Genomic DNA, 17,196 nt, shown 5'->3' with positions numbered 1-17,196 from the left:
TTCCCTGCGGGGGGGGGGGGCCAGCCCCCTCCACTCCTATCACAACCACCAGCAAGGCATATTTTGTTGGCAGAATGCATCACATGTAAGTGCACGAGAACAGAAAAACTGCAAAAAGATCTAATGATGAGCAAAATTAATATGATATTAAAGGTAAAAACTATGTTAGCTGCCTCCATCCTCAAAGACCCCACCCACCCCCAGCACGGACTGTTCACCTCCCCACCCTCTGGCTGGAGGTTCAGAAGTGTGAATTTCAGGACCTCCAGACTGAAAAACTCTTTCTTTCAGACTCCTAAACAGCTGAGGAGTTTATTACCAGGAAATACATCATGTACTGATGACCTGTACTGTTTACATTCTCAGTTTGCACATGCATAATTGCACATTGACTGTTGACTGCTGCACATGCTGCTCCCATGCAGCATACATTCTCTTATTATATTCTTATATATTTTTATTATATTGCTGCATTTGCTGCTTAAAGTGCCTTAGATTTTGTGTTTCTTATTTATCGACTTTCTATTTCATTTGTATTTTGTGGCGTTCATGTGGACGGCAAAGTAAGAATTTCATTGTACAGGGAAACACGTTTCCTAACTCTGCACATGACAAACACTTTGACCTTTGACCTTTTGTTACGGCCAGATGTATCACAACAAACAAGGGGGACTCATAAAAATGCAGGACTCTCACTCAGGCTTGGAGAAGCATATAGTTTAATGAATACTGAAATGAGGAATCGATGAGGACCGGACATGGAGATATTGCAGTGGATGTCGGGCAGCTGGGGGCACTGTATTGACTGGACCGCTAGAGGAGCAACCCGGGGTTGAAGGAGAGGTGCACCGCATTATGTTAAAGCAGAGGATGAGAGTGCGAGAGAGGAAAACAGGTATACAGAGATAGTCTATATCAAGTACTAAAACAGAGGACCTGAATATAGGTGGGTGCTGGCTTTAGGCTGGATGGTGCTGCTGGCCAGGAAAGCAGTCCTAGGAGGCTGGAGCTGGCATAGGAGAGCGCTGGCCCAGTGAGAGGAATCTGTGTAGTGGAGGTAGCTGGGCAGGCTGACAGGTGATGGCAGGGCAGGTTGAAGAATGATGTGGTGAGGGCTGGAGGCAGAGATCCAGGGCTGGGGAAAAAAACCACAACCGAGAGCAGAGTACCTATTTCTCTGTGATGGAGGAAACGGTTCACAGGCCTCGTGCAGAGTGGCACACAAGATCAGAAGGGCTGGAGCCAACCAGGTTACAGGAAAATCAGGAATGTCAAAACACTGGCAAATAGTTCATACAGTAACTTAAGGCAGCAATGCAAATCAGAAAGGCCGGAGTCCAGAGAGTCAGAGAAAAATCAGGTATCTCAAACCACTGGCAAACAGTTCATAACACAAAATAGCAATCACCAATCAGAATGGCAGAAACTGCAAAGTCACTGTGAGTAGTCAAAATCAGGTTATCAGAATAATCCACAGAAGTGCTCAAGCTCAATGTAAATATGCAAAGTTACCAGCAGGATGATGAGAGATCATCTGGCAATGAGATCACACCCACGCTCCCCCTAAGTAATGCTCCACTAATTTGAAGCAGGTGCACCTCGCCACCAGGAGCACACTCCAGCACCCGCAGATGCGGAGTTATTGATGGTCCCAGAGCTGGCAAACGAGGTGATCTGCAGCCACAACATCTTTGACTGCATTATAAAGAAACAAAGTTACCCCCATAATAATGCAAGAAGTGACCTAAATATAAAGCATTTTCATAAAAAGTTCAATACTGGCAAGTTTGTAGATCTTTAGTTGGTTTAAAAAAAATTCTTATACTTCACAACTCAGCTAATGTCATAATTATAACAGATTTTATATTAACATACACTAGATGTGGTTCATGTGTACATGAGAAAGAAATCATTTAGAGAGTGTGAGTCCTGATATCTTTTATTAGATTGTCATCATAAATTGGTAAAATGCAAAGTGCTGGTCACTCTTGACTGAGTGACAAGATTCCTTGAGCTGAGCATAGTGTCTTAATGGGTTAATGAATGGCACTTATTCTTAATTCTAACAACAAAACAAACAAAAGTACATCACTCACAAATTTTTATGTGCTTAAGACTAAGATGTTATTGTGAGCAACTATATACGTGCACCAACCCAGATCTACAAATCTAGCAGCTGAGAACCAACAGAGCTAATCAATGTTTATTTTGTTAATTTTTTAAATTTTGAAATGGTAATCCTGTTGCTATTCGCTTTCTTTGAGTGAGGACAGTTTAGTTGACACTGAATTCTCAATAGGTTTAACTCTTATGGCCTCTAAACATACTCAGATTAAAACCTAATAAAATGTATTTAGTCTTTGGTTGACTTGCCCACAACTCATAGATACATGTAAAATGTGAAATTGGGTTTCAAATTATTAAGCTTCTTCTGGAATGGTCGCAGGTCAATGTTGAAGAAATCAAATTTCAGTCTGTTCTTTATGACCCCTGGGCCTGCTTTTTATATTGATGATATAATCAAGATTCTCAAATTGCATGAAATGTACTGATTCAGAAATGCCTTTGATAATTTATCCATTTATCTCATAAGCTTCCACATGCTCCAAAACAATAGTTTTGTATCATTACTACCTTGTGTTTCATGCAGACCAAAGATCAGTGAAGAGCTACACACTCTGATCTTGAGGATGCTGGATAAGAACCCAGATACCAGGATCACCATCCCTGACATCAAGGTAACATAGCAGAGAACAAAGCAGATGCAAAATGAGACCGTGGAGTTAGTCGCCCATCCTTCAGGATGACAGGCAGCCAAAATGCACATGACTGTAACAAATGGATTTCAGTGACTTGCATGTGGTATATACACTATGCTATATTCATTGAGGGTATGATGAAGCCTGTTTGTTCCTATGGAGGACAAAGTGAAACTGAGTTAGACAGTATTAGAGGGGCAGGGAGGTCCTGGACCAGCCACGGATAGGTGGCATTCCCACTCCCCATTGTCACACAGTGTGACCCAAACACTCTTTTAATTGAAGTTGAAAGAAGCAGTACTGAAACCCAGGAGGCAGAGCTGTTAACAATTTAATGAAATGCAATTTATATTTAATTCAATTTAAAGCTAATTGTATTTCAACCCCTGTGCTACATTGTATTTATGTATATTCCTGTCAAATTATTACAACATATTATACTTGTTTGATTTTTGACTTCATGTCATTGTATGAAAACAAGAAAAGTAATATTTTCTGAATCATAATTTCATAAGAAGCAACAGTAATGTTTATAGTGTTATTGATTGATGATTGAATGTATTTTGATTTAGCATTTCCAACACAACAATAATTTTTGTAGTCATTCTGGAAGTCCTGAATGACTGATCCTCTCAAGTGGCACATGAATGCACCAGGAATATCTGCAGACAATTTAAATGATACATCTGGAGGTATTCAGTATGTATTGTATTGTCAACAAATCCCATGAAATGACCGAAACCAATAATTAAATGGTCATAATAATAAGTATAAATACATGAATGAGCCATTATACTAGGTGACATGTTCCTTCTATTGATGAAAACAGGCACTGTAGTTTATCATGTGTGAATCTCAGATACATCGTCCTGGTGTTGTAGATACTTCTTAGAGCATCAAATCCATGACCGAAAGTATCCCCCACCAGAAAAACTATTTCCTCCTGTTTAAGTAAAGTTTGGTAAAAACTGCATTGTGCAAGGATGTTTTACAAAACTATTTTGGTTTTTTTTTTCAAAATAAAAGTCCACATTCATGACCTGTTTTTAAAATTGTATGTCTTCAATAGAAATGAAGGAACTGGAGCTAAAAACAACAAACAGGCTGGGAAAGTCAAAGTACTGAGAGACAGACTGGTTGTTTTTTTCATGAACTTGATGACAATAAAATTATAGCATATTTACAGCCTTATAATTTAAAGTAAAATTAAAGTAACTGTGACAAAAATTAATTCAGGCTGGTTAAGCCACAGTGATGTACTTTTCAGGTGGGTTTTTATATAATAGTGAAATGAATCCAAACAGATGGCAAAGTGGCTGGTAGGTTTTGCTCATATATAAATCTAAATAAATCATTATGGCTTTTAAAAAAAAATACTCATTAGAAATTTAAAATATGCATGCTGTGCAGTCCAAAGGTAAAATCATAACTGGAAACTGTCATGTCTGTCTTTGTGTATGTGTTTAGAAGGACCAGTGGGTGACCCAATGGGGCACTGACCTCTTGCCTCTGGAGGAGGAGCACTGCTCTGTGGTTGAGGTGACAGAGGAAGATATCCAGAACTCAGTCAAGTTTGTTCCCAGTCTCTCTGCAGTGGTAAGCATCAAGTGCCCAACATTCACAATGCACTTTTATGCCAAATTGATAACAGTCAACAGGGCTCAGCTACTGATTAACAGTGGCAAGGTTACCTCTTATCATTGTCTAACCCCTGAAATCTAAAAAAGCACCCTGATGCTCCATTTTGAATACTGTGTATATTTAAAACTTTTCTTTTGGTTGTCCAACATTAAAACCCTCCTTTACAGGACAGTAAGGTAAAACTGTACTGTACTTACAGGTATTACTCATATACTATAAACCATTACATCTAGTGCAAAGGAACCACTTCCCCCAATTCAGAAACCCAGATTCTGTACTATGTAGCTTCATAGATAACATAAAGGTTGATTAATTTGGAGGTAAACTCACATAGTGACATAGACATGCACAGCATCCACAGCACAGCAGTGCCTCATAAAGGCACGTTTGAAATTATCAATGCCATTTATCTTTCACCAAACAAATATGTATTGTCTTTAAAAAATACCTTAACAAGAAAGCCCTGCAAAATTAAAGCTGATATCATACAGTTAACACACTAAGATTAGAGTTAGCAGACAATGGACAGGTTCCCAGGTAGTATGTTGTCATGATAGTATGCACACAAACATTTCAAGTATGTAGAAATAAAGAAACCAGTAAAATTATGTTTTAGACGTTCATTTGTATGTAATATGTAGCTAGCTAGAGCCAATAAATGTCTGACATCATACACTGAACTCTAGTAAAAAATGGCAGCTACTGGTAGTTGGCTAATAATGCTAACCAACTGGGACTGCAGAGACTTACTGTAGCTCTTCAGGTAGTCAGAGAAGAACTGTGAGTGTGTTCAAACCATCAACAGGTTCGAAGCACAGGAGCCCACCTCATGCTGGTCATTTTAGCATAAAAAAGTAACATTAGCATACAGTATATGGTATACCTGCTGTGTGCCTGGTGTAATTGATAAGAGCACCTGTCACTGGTCTCTAAGTCGCACACTGAAGCTCTATACACACATCAAACTGATCACAAAAACATTCATCATACAGCCATAAATGCACAGTAAGAGTGTGAGCTGTCTTACTTTAGAACAGGTGTTTCTTCCACACCACTTTTTAAGGAACCTTATTAGAATCCCTACAATTAATACTGGCTAGCAGAGTGTTTTTTTATGTTGAATGTGTTCTGTGCATGCATGTTTTTATGGCACAAAAACAGCTTCTCATATTGATGTTTCCATAAGAACTTGGATATTGTGTTTTGCTTTACTCACTGTGTGCAGGTCTTGCACTCTCTGTGCACAATCACAAGAACAAAACAAAAAGGGACCTTTTGCTGATCTTTGTAACCATTTTATCTTTGTGAATGTTTCAGATCTTGGTAAAAGCCATGCTGAGGAAGCGCTCCTTCAGTAACCCCTTTGAGTGTCCAAGCAGGAGAGAGGAGAGGTCCATGTCTGCACCTGACAGCCTGCTCATGTAAGCACACACAGTCCAGCACTCTGCCATGTCCGAAACCTCTCCACATATTTAATACTTGAATATATTGTCCAAGAATAAAACCACGCAGGTCCAGTCCTAATGTTGACACTGCCTGAGGTTCTGACATACACTAGATTGGTACTTCACACCTGTATCATCCTTCTGCTGTATCAGGTTAACTAGCAGTCACTTCCTGCAGCTGCAGCAGCTGCTGCTTTGTTGCCATAGCACCATAATTCATTGTTTCTTTGTATGCAGTGGAGCTTACAGCTTTTCTAAGTGTTTCTTTGTGTGTTGTTTTCAGCTTTCAAGGCTAGAAGGATTCACAGTGACAGAATGATACAGAGCCACTGCCTGAGTGTGACCTTGGATTGATTTATTTGCTTATTTGTTTGTTTGTTTGTTTTGTTACATGGATTGAAAGCATTAAAGGGGAAGTGGCCAATGGTCTTAACCCATCAGTTACTTTCATACATGTATATACACCGCCAAGGGCACAGATATCTATAGCTGTTCCCTGCTTTACTGTGGTTGCCCTTGGACCAGTCATCTGTGTTTTGTGTCCAGTAGACACTGTCATGAAGATGAACCACTGAGCAGAGAGTAATCTCCTATTGTGAGGGTCTTTTAGACGACTTCTTCTCTATCTAGGTCTAGGTTTGCCCTGTTACACTATAAGCAATGAGAGCAGAGAGAGCTGCTATGTAAGGTAAAGGGATTTTCAGAGGATGTGTTGAGAGTGTAAAGCAACATTGCCCCCAGCTGGAAAATGAAAAACAAGATCTTACATGCAGGACTCACAATAGCATGACTATAATGAAGACATGAACCAGTCTGTAAGGATACTGTTTGAGGACCAGCTCAGCTTCATGAAACAGCAGCCTTGCTGATGATTGGGAAGACTATAAGAAAAGACCCTAAGCAGCACAGAGCATTTTAACATCTGTTTGAACCACTTTGTTTTTCAGGCATGTATCCGTATGAGACCAAAAACATGAACAGCCCCTGGGAGCTGTATTTAGTCAAAGACTAAATACATTTTATAGCTAAAGGATTCAAACTCACCAAAAGCAATTCTTGTCCAGTCAAGTTGAAGATTAAACATCTGGGTGAATGTGGGGTAGGGGGCTGGGGCTAGTAGTATCCTTTTTGTGACAGGCAGCAACTGGGTTTATGGGTATGGCCTTGATGTGAGAAATACCACTATGAGATGTACTCTACTAGGCATCGTGAGCATAATCCCATCTTTATCACAATCATGCAAAGGTACCACAACTTACTAAAAACAGTGATTTGATTAACACTGCAAAAAATGATCATTCCCTTTACTAATTAGAACTGTTTTTAAAACATAGTTAAAATGGTAACACTTTACAGTAAGGGTACATTAATTAACAGTACTTAATGCAATAATACAGTGATAAGCATTAACTAATAGGTAACAAATGCATTTATTAATCATTTACTAATGTTTTTCATGTTAAAGTATTAACTCATACATTATTTAATACTTTTCAATGACACTGCCAACATTTGTTGATACAATAGTAAGCATTAACTAAAAGTTAAATAATACAATAATAAGCATTAAATAACTTGAATGCCTCTTGGTAACTAATGCTAGTAAATAGTCAATACAGATATTAACATGTATTTCATGAAGTTCACAGTTTCTCCCCTTCACCTGTTGAACAAGCTGGGCATACTTTTCTGGAACAGCAATTACCAACTCAGCAAATTCAGAAGTTTGTGAAATTGTGTTGCGATCCGCTCCAAACTTGTTGAATGCCTCAGCCATTGTCTTGCCCTTTTGGAAGATGCCCAGCACTGTCTTATATCGACGCACCACCTCTGATGGTTCGCTAACTAAAAACAAACAAAACAAAGCAAACAAAAATAAACTGAATAAGAATGAGAATAAGTTCACTTGAATAATGTATGGTAGACATACTGTAATTTATTTATAAAGCACCTACCAGCTCAAAGAGCACTAGGTGCTACATCAGGAAAAAAGCAAAAAATAAATAAAATAACAATTTAATATGATCAATACTGATGGGGGCTTGTACATCCAAAATACATGATTCCCCACATCATTGTCCTGACCCTAACTTTTTCACTTTAAGTATTATTTAATCCAAATGTTTATATACTTTATAAGAGGTCTCCCAATTTGTAATGCTTAAGATTGCTGGGTTACTGTATGTGGCAAGTGACTAATCAGTAGGTGCTGGTACCAAAAATAAATGGTGATTAAACTAGCTAACATTATGTGGAGGTTATCTGTACACAACTTTTTAATTTTTAAAAACACATACTGCAGGAAGACAGACACAAGTCAAAGTCCAGCTGGGTATGACTTGGTTTAGATTTAGAGGTTCTGTCAAACATATAGCCCACCTACAACCATTATGTTCTGTCAGTGTTAAATCTCAATTTTGGCAATCTCTGACAGCATTACCTCTCTTTTTTATACCACATCCTAGGATATACCTTTACCAAACTTTTTTTTCTAACATGACTCAATTTAAATACAAAACAAATATACTTCACATACCTCGTTGCCAGTAGTGATGTTTTCCTTCTTTTTTTTGCATTTTTCCTCCTCCTTCTTCTTCTTCTTCTTCTTCTTCAACTTCCTCTTCTTCTTCACCACAAAAGAATCAGAGCTATCTGATTCTGAGTCAGACTCAGAATCAAATTGTTTCTGTAATTTCTTCTTCTGAAGAAGAAGAAGAATCAGAGCTATACTGTTATGATCCTGTCCCTTCAGCTTTCGTTCTCATGCTTTTATTTTGACATTATTTCCTGTTTCTGTTTCACCTTAGTTTCGGACTTTTTACTTTAATCAGCACTCATTGTTTTCACCTGTTTTCACCCCTGTATAGGCAGCTTTCCCCCCACTGGAAAGCTGCCAGATTGTTCTAACTCCTGTTCAGGCTTTCCAGCGTTTTCTGTACCTGTTATTCCAGCTCTGACCATGGATTACCTTGTCACCACTGAGTACTGCCCGTCCCCTCTGATTCTGATCGTGTTTTTCTGTGTATGGACTATCAGACTCCCCTCTCTGACCTCTCGTTTGTGGATCCCTCGGCTGTGTAAGTTTGCTGGCTCTGACCCTGGACTGTATGAACGAGTCCAGTTTCTGGTAGTAGTTTCTGTATCGTTTTGTTATCAGTGCTCTTATGTTGTCTCACTTATCCTTGTCTGGCTCAATAATTGAGTTCACCCCGTGACTTCATCGGCAGCTTTACGCGCCTATCCTGACACTATCCAAGTCTGAAGAGTGAGATTCTGAATCCTGTAAGGAGATTATGCTCTTGATATCGCCCCGTGACTTCATCGGCAGCTTTACGCGCCTATCCTGACACTATCCAAGTCTGAAGAGTGAGATTCTGAATCCTGTAAGGAGATTATGCTCTTGATATTTCCCCCCTCTCGTGATCTTCAGTGTAGTTTCTCTTGTGATAGCGTCTTGAGACCTAACAAACCAAGCTGGATTTATCAATTACTTTCAAATTCATGCAAACACTCTGGAGGCAAGAACTGACTGTCCATTACATCAACTTGAATGTTTTACACATAGTCACACAAATGACAACAAAACCCAAACATGATGGTCATGAAGCATTTATAAGTTAGATGTTTAGGAAAGGTATGGGTCATTCCATGTCGAAACAAACTAGTTGCCTTGCCTTTCTCAAAATCATCTTTTTTTGTCCAGTCCTTAACCTACACTGTGAAAAAATATCTTTGGTGCCTGCATTTCAAGTACTCTGAGATACTCTGGGTTAGTTTACTGTCAGGAACAACCAACTTCATTGGGACAATATCTTCAAAGAGCAGTTTGTCTGGAAAAATAATTAAAATGGTCAAAAAATCAAAATAAACCATGTTTATATGTTTTACGGTTCAATGGTCTACATGCTTCAGGTTTAACACTAGTGTCTGAGCTCAGGATAAAGTTTTTTTATGCTCAATAACATTGTTGGACTTTATTACACAATATGAATAACATGTAGAACAGTGACAAGAAAAAGTGAACCATCTTCCGTGGATGTGTGTGAAAATGCATTGCGCCAGTATCGACTGTTTGAATTCTTCTTCTCCTCCTCTATGGTGTTTTTTTTTTTTTTTTGGCGGTTTGCAAGCCAACCTAAGCACTGCACGAGTTGACACTACGTGTGAAGGAACTGTTGCATTCCAATTCTTTTTTACCATGCTAACTCTGAGAGACGAGGCAGTCCAAGTAGCTGATTTATTCAATGAACACAGGTAAAAATTAACATTACACGCTCAGGTATCTTGCACCTCCAACATGCGCGCAGGCAGCTGAAAGATGAAAGACCCTGAACCCAACAGGTCTAATACATTATATCACCTTGGGCTAATCCCATACTAACAGGAGACGCCAAGCCGCAGCATCTCCCAGGGACAGCTCTGCAGCTGGCCCAAGCCAGTTATACACGTCATAATAATAATATTAAACATCCTGTCTTCTAACAGTCAGACTTTTCTATCTAGTTATCCTTGACCATAAGCATCCTGCAGCATTCATGAGACTGCCTAAGTAGACATCCTGTCTACTCTAAACATTTCTAATGCAACAGGTATCTGACCAATATCTATCTGACTAAAAATACCTAACATTACCAAGAGACATTCAAGTTATTTAATGCTTATTATTGTATTATTTAACTTTTAGTTAATGCTTACTATTGTATCAACAAATGTTGGCAGTGTCATTGAAAAGTATTAAATAATATATGAGTTAATACTTTAACATGAAAAACATTAGTAAATGATTAATAAATGCATTTGTTACTATTAATTAATGCTTATTACTGCATTATAGTATAGATATAGATATTCATAGTTCATCTGTAAGTGAGTCTTCTTTGTCAGAAAATTTTAATATCAAAATCCAAGCTGAGATAAGCCTGGTGACACCACTATGACATCACCAGGGCTATTTTCTTAGCTTCACATTTCAGAAACGGTAACTTAAGGACATTAAGTTACTTGGTCATCAACATTAACATTGTTGCCTCAAGACATTGAACTGTACAAAATTACACGTATCACTTTAATACTGAGGATGTATGGAGGGCGTCATCTCCGCCAGCGACCACCATGTCTTTGACCTCCTGAGGTGACCTTTGCTCTCTTCTGAGACTGTTTCATCTTTTCTTCCACTCTGCTGCAGGGACTCGTGGCCCTTCAGGCCCACTTTAAAACTTCACCCCTCACTCAGGTAACACTGTGCAGTGCAGTCTGGCTCGCTGTCTGTCTACTGCCACTGTGCCCATCATCACCTTAGGCTCCTCAACTCTTACTTATCTCCATCATGACAAGTGATGGAGCCGCCCTTCTCCAGCTGTCATTTCAGAGGGTTTTGTCATCTCCCTACTGCTGTCATTTAATGCTGTGTTGCGTGGATAAAGCATTTGTGTTAACATTCATCAAGTATGGAAGAGAGATTCCCTGGTTGCACTCCTGCCTTTTGAGAGATAAAGCATAAGCTTAATAGTGTGATCTCTGTCCTCAGTATGGTTGACTAGCTTGAAACTATCAAAAGACAGATTGATATTCACTTGCTTCTCTCTATTTGTCTCTTCTATTTCTTCTTTCAGAAAGAGCAGCACAGGTGATGGACCCAGAGAAGTCGAGCTGGAGGATCTGCATGAAGACGAGCTCTCCTCTTGAGTGGCCCAGCAGCAGAGCTTTGTCTTAAACTCCATCCTCTTTACATGCACTGTGCACTTACCCTTTCATTCACACATTTCCTTCAGACCATTGCTACTTGTTACTCTGTGCACTGAGGCACCTCTTAGGGTTTTAAATCTGATGCATTCACACTTGTACGCTCAGGCCTGCTTTAGGTTTTGCTTCCAGGACTATCCCTTCTTAGCCCGGTTTCCCTCAGTTTTATTTCTCCACTATAGAACTTCTGGCCACTAAGGTCCATCCGCAGTGTTGATTGTCAAAACTGCTACACCTAATGTGCACACCTAATGTTGTGACTAGCATTAGTGAATCGATAAGAGGAACTCTGCCAGTTCTCTGGATCATTAACAATTGAAATAATTGTTCCAGGACAAGATGAGAATGTACTTGTCAGCTGGCTTCACACTGTGAAAAAAACTGTCAAATTCAGCTAATTTTTTTAACCCATATGCATGGCAAGTGGTTATGGCACATCATCAGACCATCTATAGCCACAAGTCACAGCCTGACAAGGAGAAAAGAAGCCTGTCTTTAGTGCTCATCACAGACTTCAGCATCTTCAGAGTTTTTCATTATGAACAGTGATTAATCATTTTAATAATTTGCATACGCTAGATTTTTTTTAGGTGTCTACAGTGTTATCGTCTCAAAACGCTATTGTATATTGTATGTGCCATCAGTAGCTTTTATTTTGATGCAAGGTTGTCAAGGTCCTTCCTGTACTGCCCTCACACTCTTGCTTGACCCTCTCTGTGATTGCACAGAAAGGGCAGCAGCTTTGCTTTGCTTGACATTCCCTGCTGTGTGATGGGTACAGTATTTATTTTGTACTAAAAGTAATTTCACGCTTCTCCTACTATGGTATATCATACCATGCAGTTTGATTTGATGGGAGGCTATCGTGCCAGAAATCGGAGCATTTCAAAGTACATGTTATTTAATGGCGAGTTTGAACAGACTGAAAAAGGGCAGTGGTATACTTCTTATTATACAATATATCAACTCAAGTTATTCAGGGACATGAATTACTGAGGGGTGGGGGTGGGGGCCTTTTTCTGTGTTTCCTTTAGCTGGCGTGTTTTTAACATACACCAATCAGCCATAACATTATGACCACCTGCCTAATACTGTGTACATAGGAGTCAATGTGGCAGTTGGTTGCATCTTCTGTAAATCCAGTTATACTGTCAGAAAGAGCACAGATGTGTCTCCAATTCAGTGAAAAACCTAATTAAAAGGAATAAAAACTGTTGGAAGTTAAAAGTTTAAAATACAGTAGATCAACCTCATCATCAGTGAGCCGTGGGCATCCATGACCCTGTCACCAGTTCACCATGTGTCCTTCCTTAGACACTGTTGGTAGGTATTAACCACTGCAGACCAGGAACACCCACTAAGACCTGCAGGGTGGGAGATGCTCTGACCCAGTCATCTCACCATCAGTTTGGCCCTTGTCAAAGTCACTCAGATCCTTACACTGGCCCATTTTTCCTGCTTCCAACACATCAACTTTGAGGACTGAATGTTCACTTGCTGCCTAATATACCCAACACACTGACAGGTGTCACTGTGACAGTCAGTGTTATTCACTTCACCTGCCAGTGGTCATAATGTTAGTGGTGGGCCGTCAGGGCCAGCGAGGCCTTCTCTGCTGGCCTAAAAACTATCAGAAGCACTGACCTACATTTACAACCTAAATTCTAATGTTTGTTTCACGAAATTGTACTAATTTATTCCCAACAGTCTATTCTCTTCATTTTGTAGCATCCCTGGTTAGTATGATGTATTTAACTTAAATTTTGTATGTTTTTGCCATGTTATTAGATAAATATTGATTCTGAACTACTCCAGATGATGTATGTGGCACAGTTGTGGTTGTAGTGTAGAGGTTTGGAGTTGTCTTGACTGGGTTTCTTGCTTTAGTAAAAACGGTATTCACCCTCAATACGTGAAATGCCTCTCTCTCTGTAATGCCACGCTTTGTTATATTGCGTTTTTGTATAGCATTGATGGTTTTTATAATTGCAACGTACAGTGGTGATATTAAGAGGTGAATTAACTCGGGTAAGTCCTCACTGAAGGCCCAGGTACCAAATGCACGGCCCGCCACTGCATAATGTTATGGCTCATTGGTGTATATTTTATTAATCCTTTGTGGGATTGATTTTTAAAAAGGGGGGTGGGGGGTCAAAAATTGTCAGAGGCAGTGCTCTGGTGTGTACAGTTGTAAAGGTGCGTTTACTTCTGTCTTTGCTTCAGGAATTTATTAATTTTGATTTTTCTCACTAAATGTTATCTCTAGCAAAAGTCTCTTCTTCACTTTCTTCTGCATTATAAAAACAATAGCAACAGCATAAATTAAATGAATAATATACAATAAAAGATTACCTATCTTATAGTTAATGTTTATCCTTTAGTTATTCTTGCAATAGGTTTCGATATAATTCCTCATATTAAGGCATTGGTGACTATTGTGATTAGTGGTCTATATAAACGTTAAGGTTTAAATTACATAACACCATCTCTATTTCTTTACTGTTTAATATGCGTTTTTTTTTTTTTTTTTTTTGTTTTCATTAAGGATTGATCGAGTTGTACAGACCCAAGACTATATGTAATTTGAGACATGAGGGGGTTGTTTTAAGTCAAACCTAGTGTCCAAATGAAATATTATTAATACCAGGGAGAGTTATCCAATTTTAAAAACTGATATATGAGATTTAACTCCCCCTTCTCACCCAACTAACTGTCATACAGTGCCTAACTAGTTTAACTAGCTAAGCTTGGGGAGTTCCAGCTAGCCATGCAATCTTGAAGAGCTGGATAAAATAGTTAGTGTGCAGACCCTCTGAGATCACACATACTGGGATCACAGTTAAATGAAAAGGAAATTTATATTTTGTTTCACGAGTCCTTGGCTGGCTAGCTTTTATAAAGCCAGGTCTGTGGGCAGTTTATCTCTGCTGACTCATTTCACTGAGAACATTTCTGCCCCTACAGCAGCTCTGCCACAGATACATTTATATAACTCCGTTTTGAATCTTTCTTTTCTTTTGTTGAACTGGTGTGTTGCTCCATGAAAGGAGGCACATTTGTCTGGCAGAGTGCTCTGATAACTTGAACAACAAAGAAACAGAGCATTTCAGTGTCATGAATAGGCCCACGCTGCCAGCAACAACACTTCCCCATCCACTGCAGTGCTGTCCCCGGTGTGGCTGATTAGAAACAGGGAGGGCACTGCTCAGCATTTTCTATGTTAATCTTGCCCTCAGTATCCAGCAGTGAAGAATGTTGACTGAAGCACAAAGAATGAAGAGGGGTTTGTGGACTCTGAATAGAAAAGTATGTCAGCTATTGAGTCTTAGGGATTTATGTTCAGGGCCAAGGACTTTATGTGTAAAAAACTATTAGAAAGTCAACTTTATTATCATCTGGACACTGAAGAATGTAAAGCTTTATATCTTTTTTATTTTATTGTTCAGGAAAACCTTTGATGCAAGCTCTGTTGTTTAGCATTGATGAATATCTTTATGACTATTTGTGTAAAATGTCTGTATATGCAGTTTGAAATTAAGGGTCATGAACATTAATTTGATGAGGTTTTAGTCTTTCTGTGGGTGATGTATAAAAGAATGTGGCTTTTGAGGTCAGTTCTGGGGGTGACCTCCGGTGAAGGGCTGCTTGAACCAAAAAATATGAAATTGTATGTTATGTTTTATTTGCTGAAAAACTCACAACATTCTTACAAGGGTTCATCTACTGTAGGAAACAGTTTTCTGTTTGCCAACTTTACATTTGTGTGTTTGTATAGATATTTTGTCATTGTTAGAGGTGCAATATTGTTGTCTTAATCACCAGTGCACTATTGGTTGATTTGCTGTCAAAGCACTCAGGCCAATCATCCTTTTATATATATTTTAGTTGTCCTTGTTGAGGGTTAAGCTAAAATACTGCTTATATTTACATATTTGCACTTTTCTGTTTACTGATGCATATTAAAATTATTGTGAATACACATAACACTAATGGAACCTGCCAGCCATGGAAAATTGTACAGTTTATCATTAAGAGAAAACTCAATCACAGGTAAAAGGTCATATTTACTGTATATCATACTGTATGTTCTCACAGTTAGTGTGCTTTTTTGATCCATTCCTCTTTGCTATTGAGCTGCATGCCACAGCATTTCTGCCTAATTTTCACAATTTTTGCAAATGAAACAAATATGTTTCCATTTAACTTATTCTCCTGTCCGTGTCCTGTGTCTGTCTCTGTGCCAGCTACAGTAACAACTCTGAATAGCTGTTGTGCATATTTCTATAATGACAGGACTGTAAATGGGGCAAGGGACTTTGGGTTTTACAGCTGAAATGATGCATATGTTATGGTTGCTTTCATTCTTTGATCTTGTGCTTTTATTTTTGGCCATTTTTTCCACTCCACTTCACCTAACCTGCTCCAGCTTTACCCAGGTCCTATATCACCACTTATCACTTTCACTTGTTCCCTTGTTATTCCTTTGGTTGCCGGTGCTACATATACTCCTTCTCTCAGTCTGCCACGCGCTGGTTCATCACGTTACTCTCTGCCACGTTTTTAGTGAAAACTTGTCCTGAACTGGAAATTTCTCCTGAACTCCTGGCTCTGTTCTGTTTAACACTTTACCTGAGACCTGTACCTCGACTGCAAAGCTGTACAAGCCAAACTGCATTCTACCTCCTGTGAGTACTCCTGCCTGTCTGCTATCTTGTCATCTGTCCACTTCTGGCTACACATCACGTTCATCTGTGATCTCATCTGCGACACCGACAAGTAGTCATCCCCTGTAGAATCTCCTGTCTGCTATCCTATCGTTGGTCCTCGTCTGGCTACACACCACGCTGCAATATCTCCTGTGAATTTCCCTGCCTGCCTGCAGCCCATTCATCTGTCCTCCTCTGGCTACGCTTTTGTGTATTCCCTGGTGATGCAGACAAGCAACGCTGTCCCCGGTCCTTCCTGACTACTCACCACTCTCCATCTTGTCAATACACCAGCCACACAGACAAAGTATAGACACACTCATTGTCTGTTCTGAGAGTTGCTCTGCCAGTCAGCCACTCCATACCTGCAACCTTTCTGCTACTCACCTCTCACCTTTGGTCTTCCTGGTGCCTGCCAACTCAGCTGTTCACGTTGGTCCTCCTGGTACATGCCATCTCCTGCCGACGTTCTGGTCCTCCTGTTGCCATCCATCTCCTGCCAACTCACCTGTACACTCTGGTCCTCCTGTTGCCATCCATCTCCTGCCTACTCACCTGTACTTCATGGTGCTCTGGTCCTCTTGGAGTCCTCCACCCAGCCTCACTCTCCTGCACATCCCAGTCCTCAGGTCCCTCGGGTTCCTGCTCGGCCCCCGTCCCCCTTTTTTTTATTCACTCGGCATACCAGTGTTCTAATTTAATAAACTCCTTTGTGTTTCATGCCAGTGAGGTCTGCATTTTTGGGTCCTACCTCACATGCACACCCCTAACAGCATAAGGCTAAGCTGGGTTCAGTGTGCAACAGTTTGCTCCACTGTTGCTGACATTTATACTTTTTTAGACCACTTCTTTCTTTTGGAAATAGATGAAGTTGTACCAGAAATTCCTACTCTCCATCCAACT

The 17,196-nt window shown here is 39.6% G+C and overlaps 1 protein-coding gene across 2 annotated transcripts in view; it reads left to right on the top strand.

The window, feature by feature from the left end:
- Positions 1-12,804, top strand: part of camkk1a (calcium/calmodulin-dependent protein kinase kinase 1, alpha a) — a 119,306-nt gene extending 106,502 nt beyond the window's left edge. Inside the window, exons 13-17 of one of the 2 annotated variants that reach the window (XM_020612377.1) lie at positions 2,651-2,738; positions 4,227-4,355; positions 5,718-5,821; positions 11,031-11,078; positions 11,458-12,804. In XM_020612377.1, the coding sequence (XP_020468033.1) occupies positions 2,651-2,738; positions 4,227-4,355; positions 5,718-5,821; positions 11,031-11,078; positions 11,458-11,530 (442 nt within the window). In that variant the 3' untranslated portion in view covers positions 11,531-12,804. The remainder of the gene's footprint in view (positions 1-2,650; positions 2,739-4,226; positions 4,356-5,717; positions 5,822-11,030; positions 11,079-11,457) is intronic. The other variant, XM_020612378.1, reaches the window with a different exon arrangement.
- Positions 12,805-17,196: the final 4,392 nt, after the last annotated feature.

Source organism: Monopterus albus, unplaced genomic scaffold (genome assembly GCF_001952655.1).
Source record: "Monopterus albus unplaced genomic scaffold, M_albus_1.0 scaffold124.1, whole genome shotgun sequence".
Taxonomy (NCBI): domain Eukaryota; kingdom Metazoa; phylum Chordata; class Actinopteri; order Synbranchiformes; family Synbranchidae; genus Monopterus; species Monopterus albus.
This window is presented reverse-complemented; position numbering and strand designations above follow the sequence as displayed.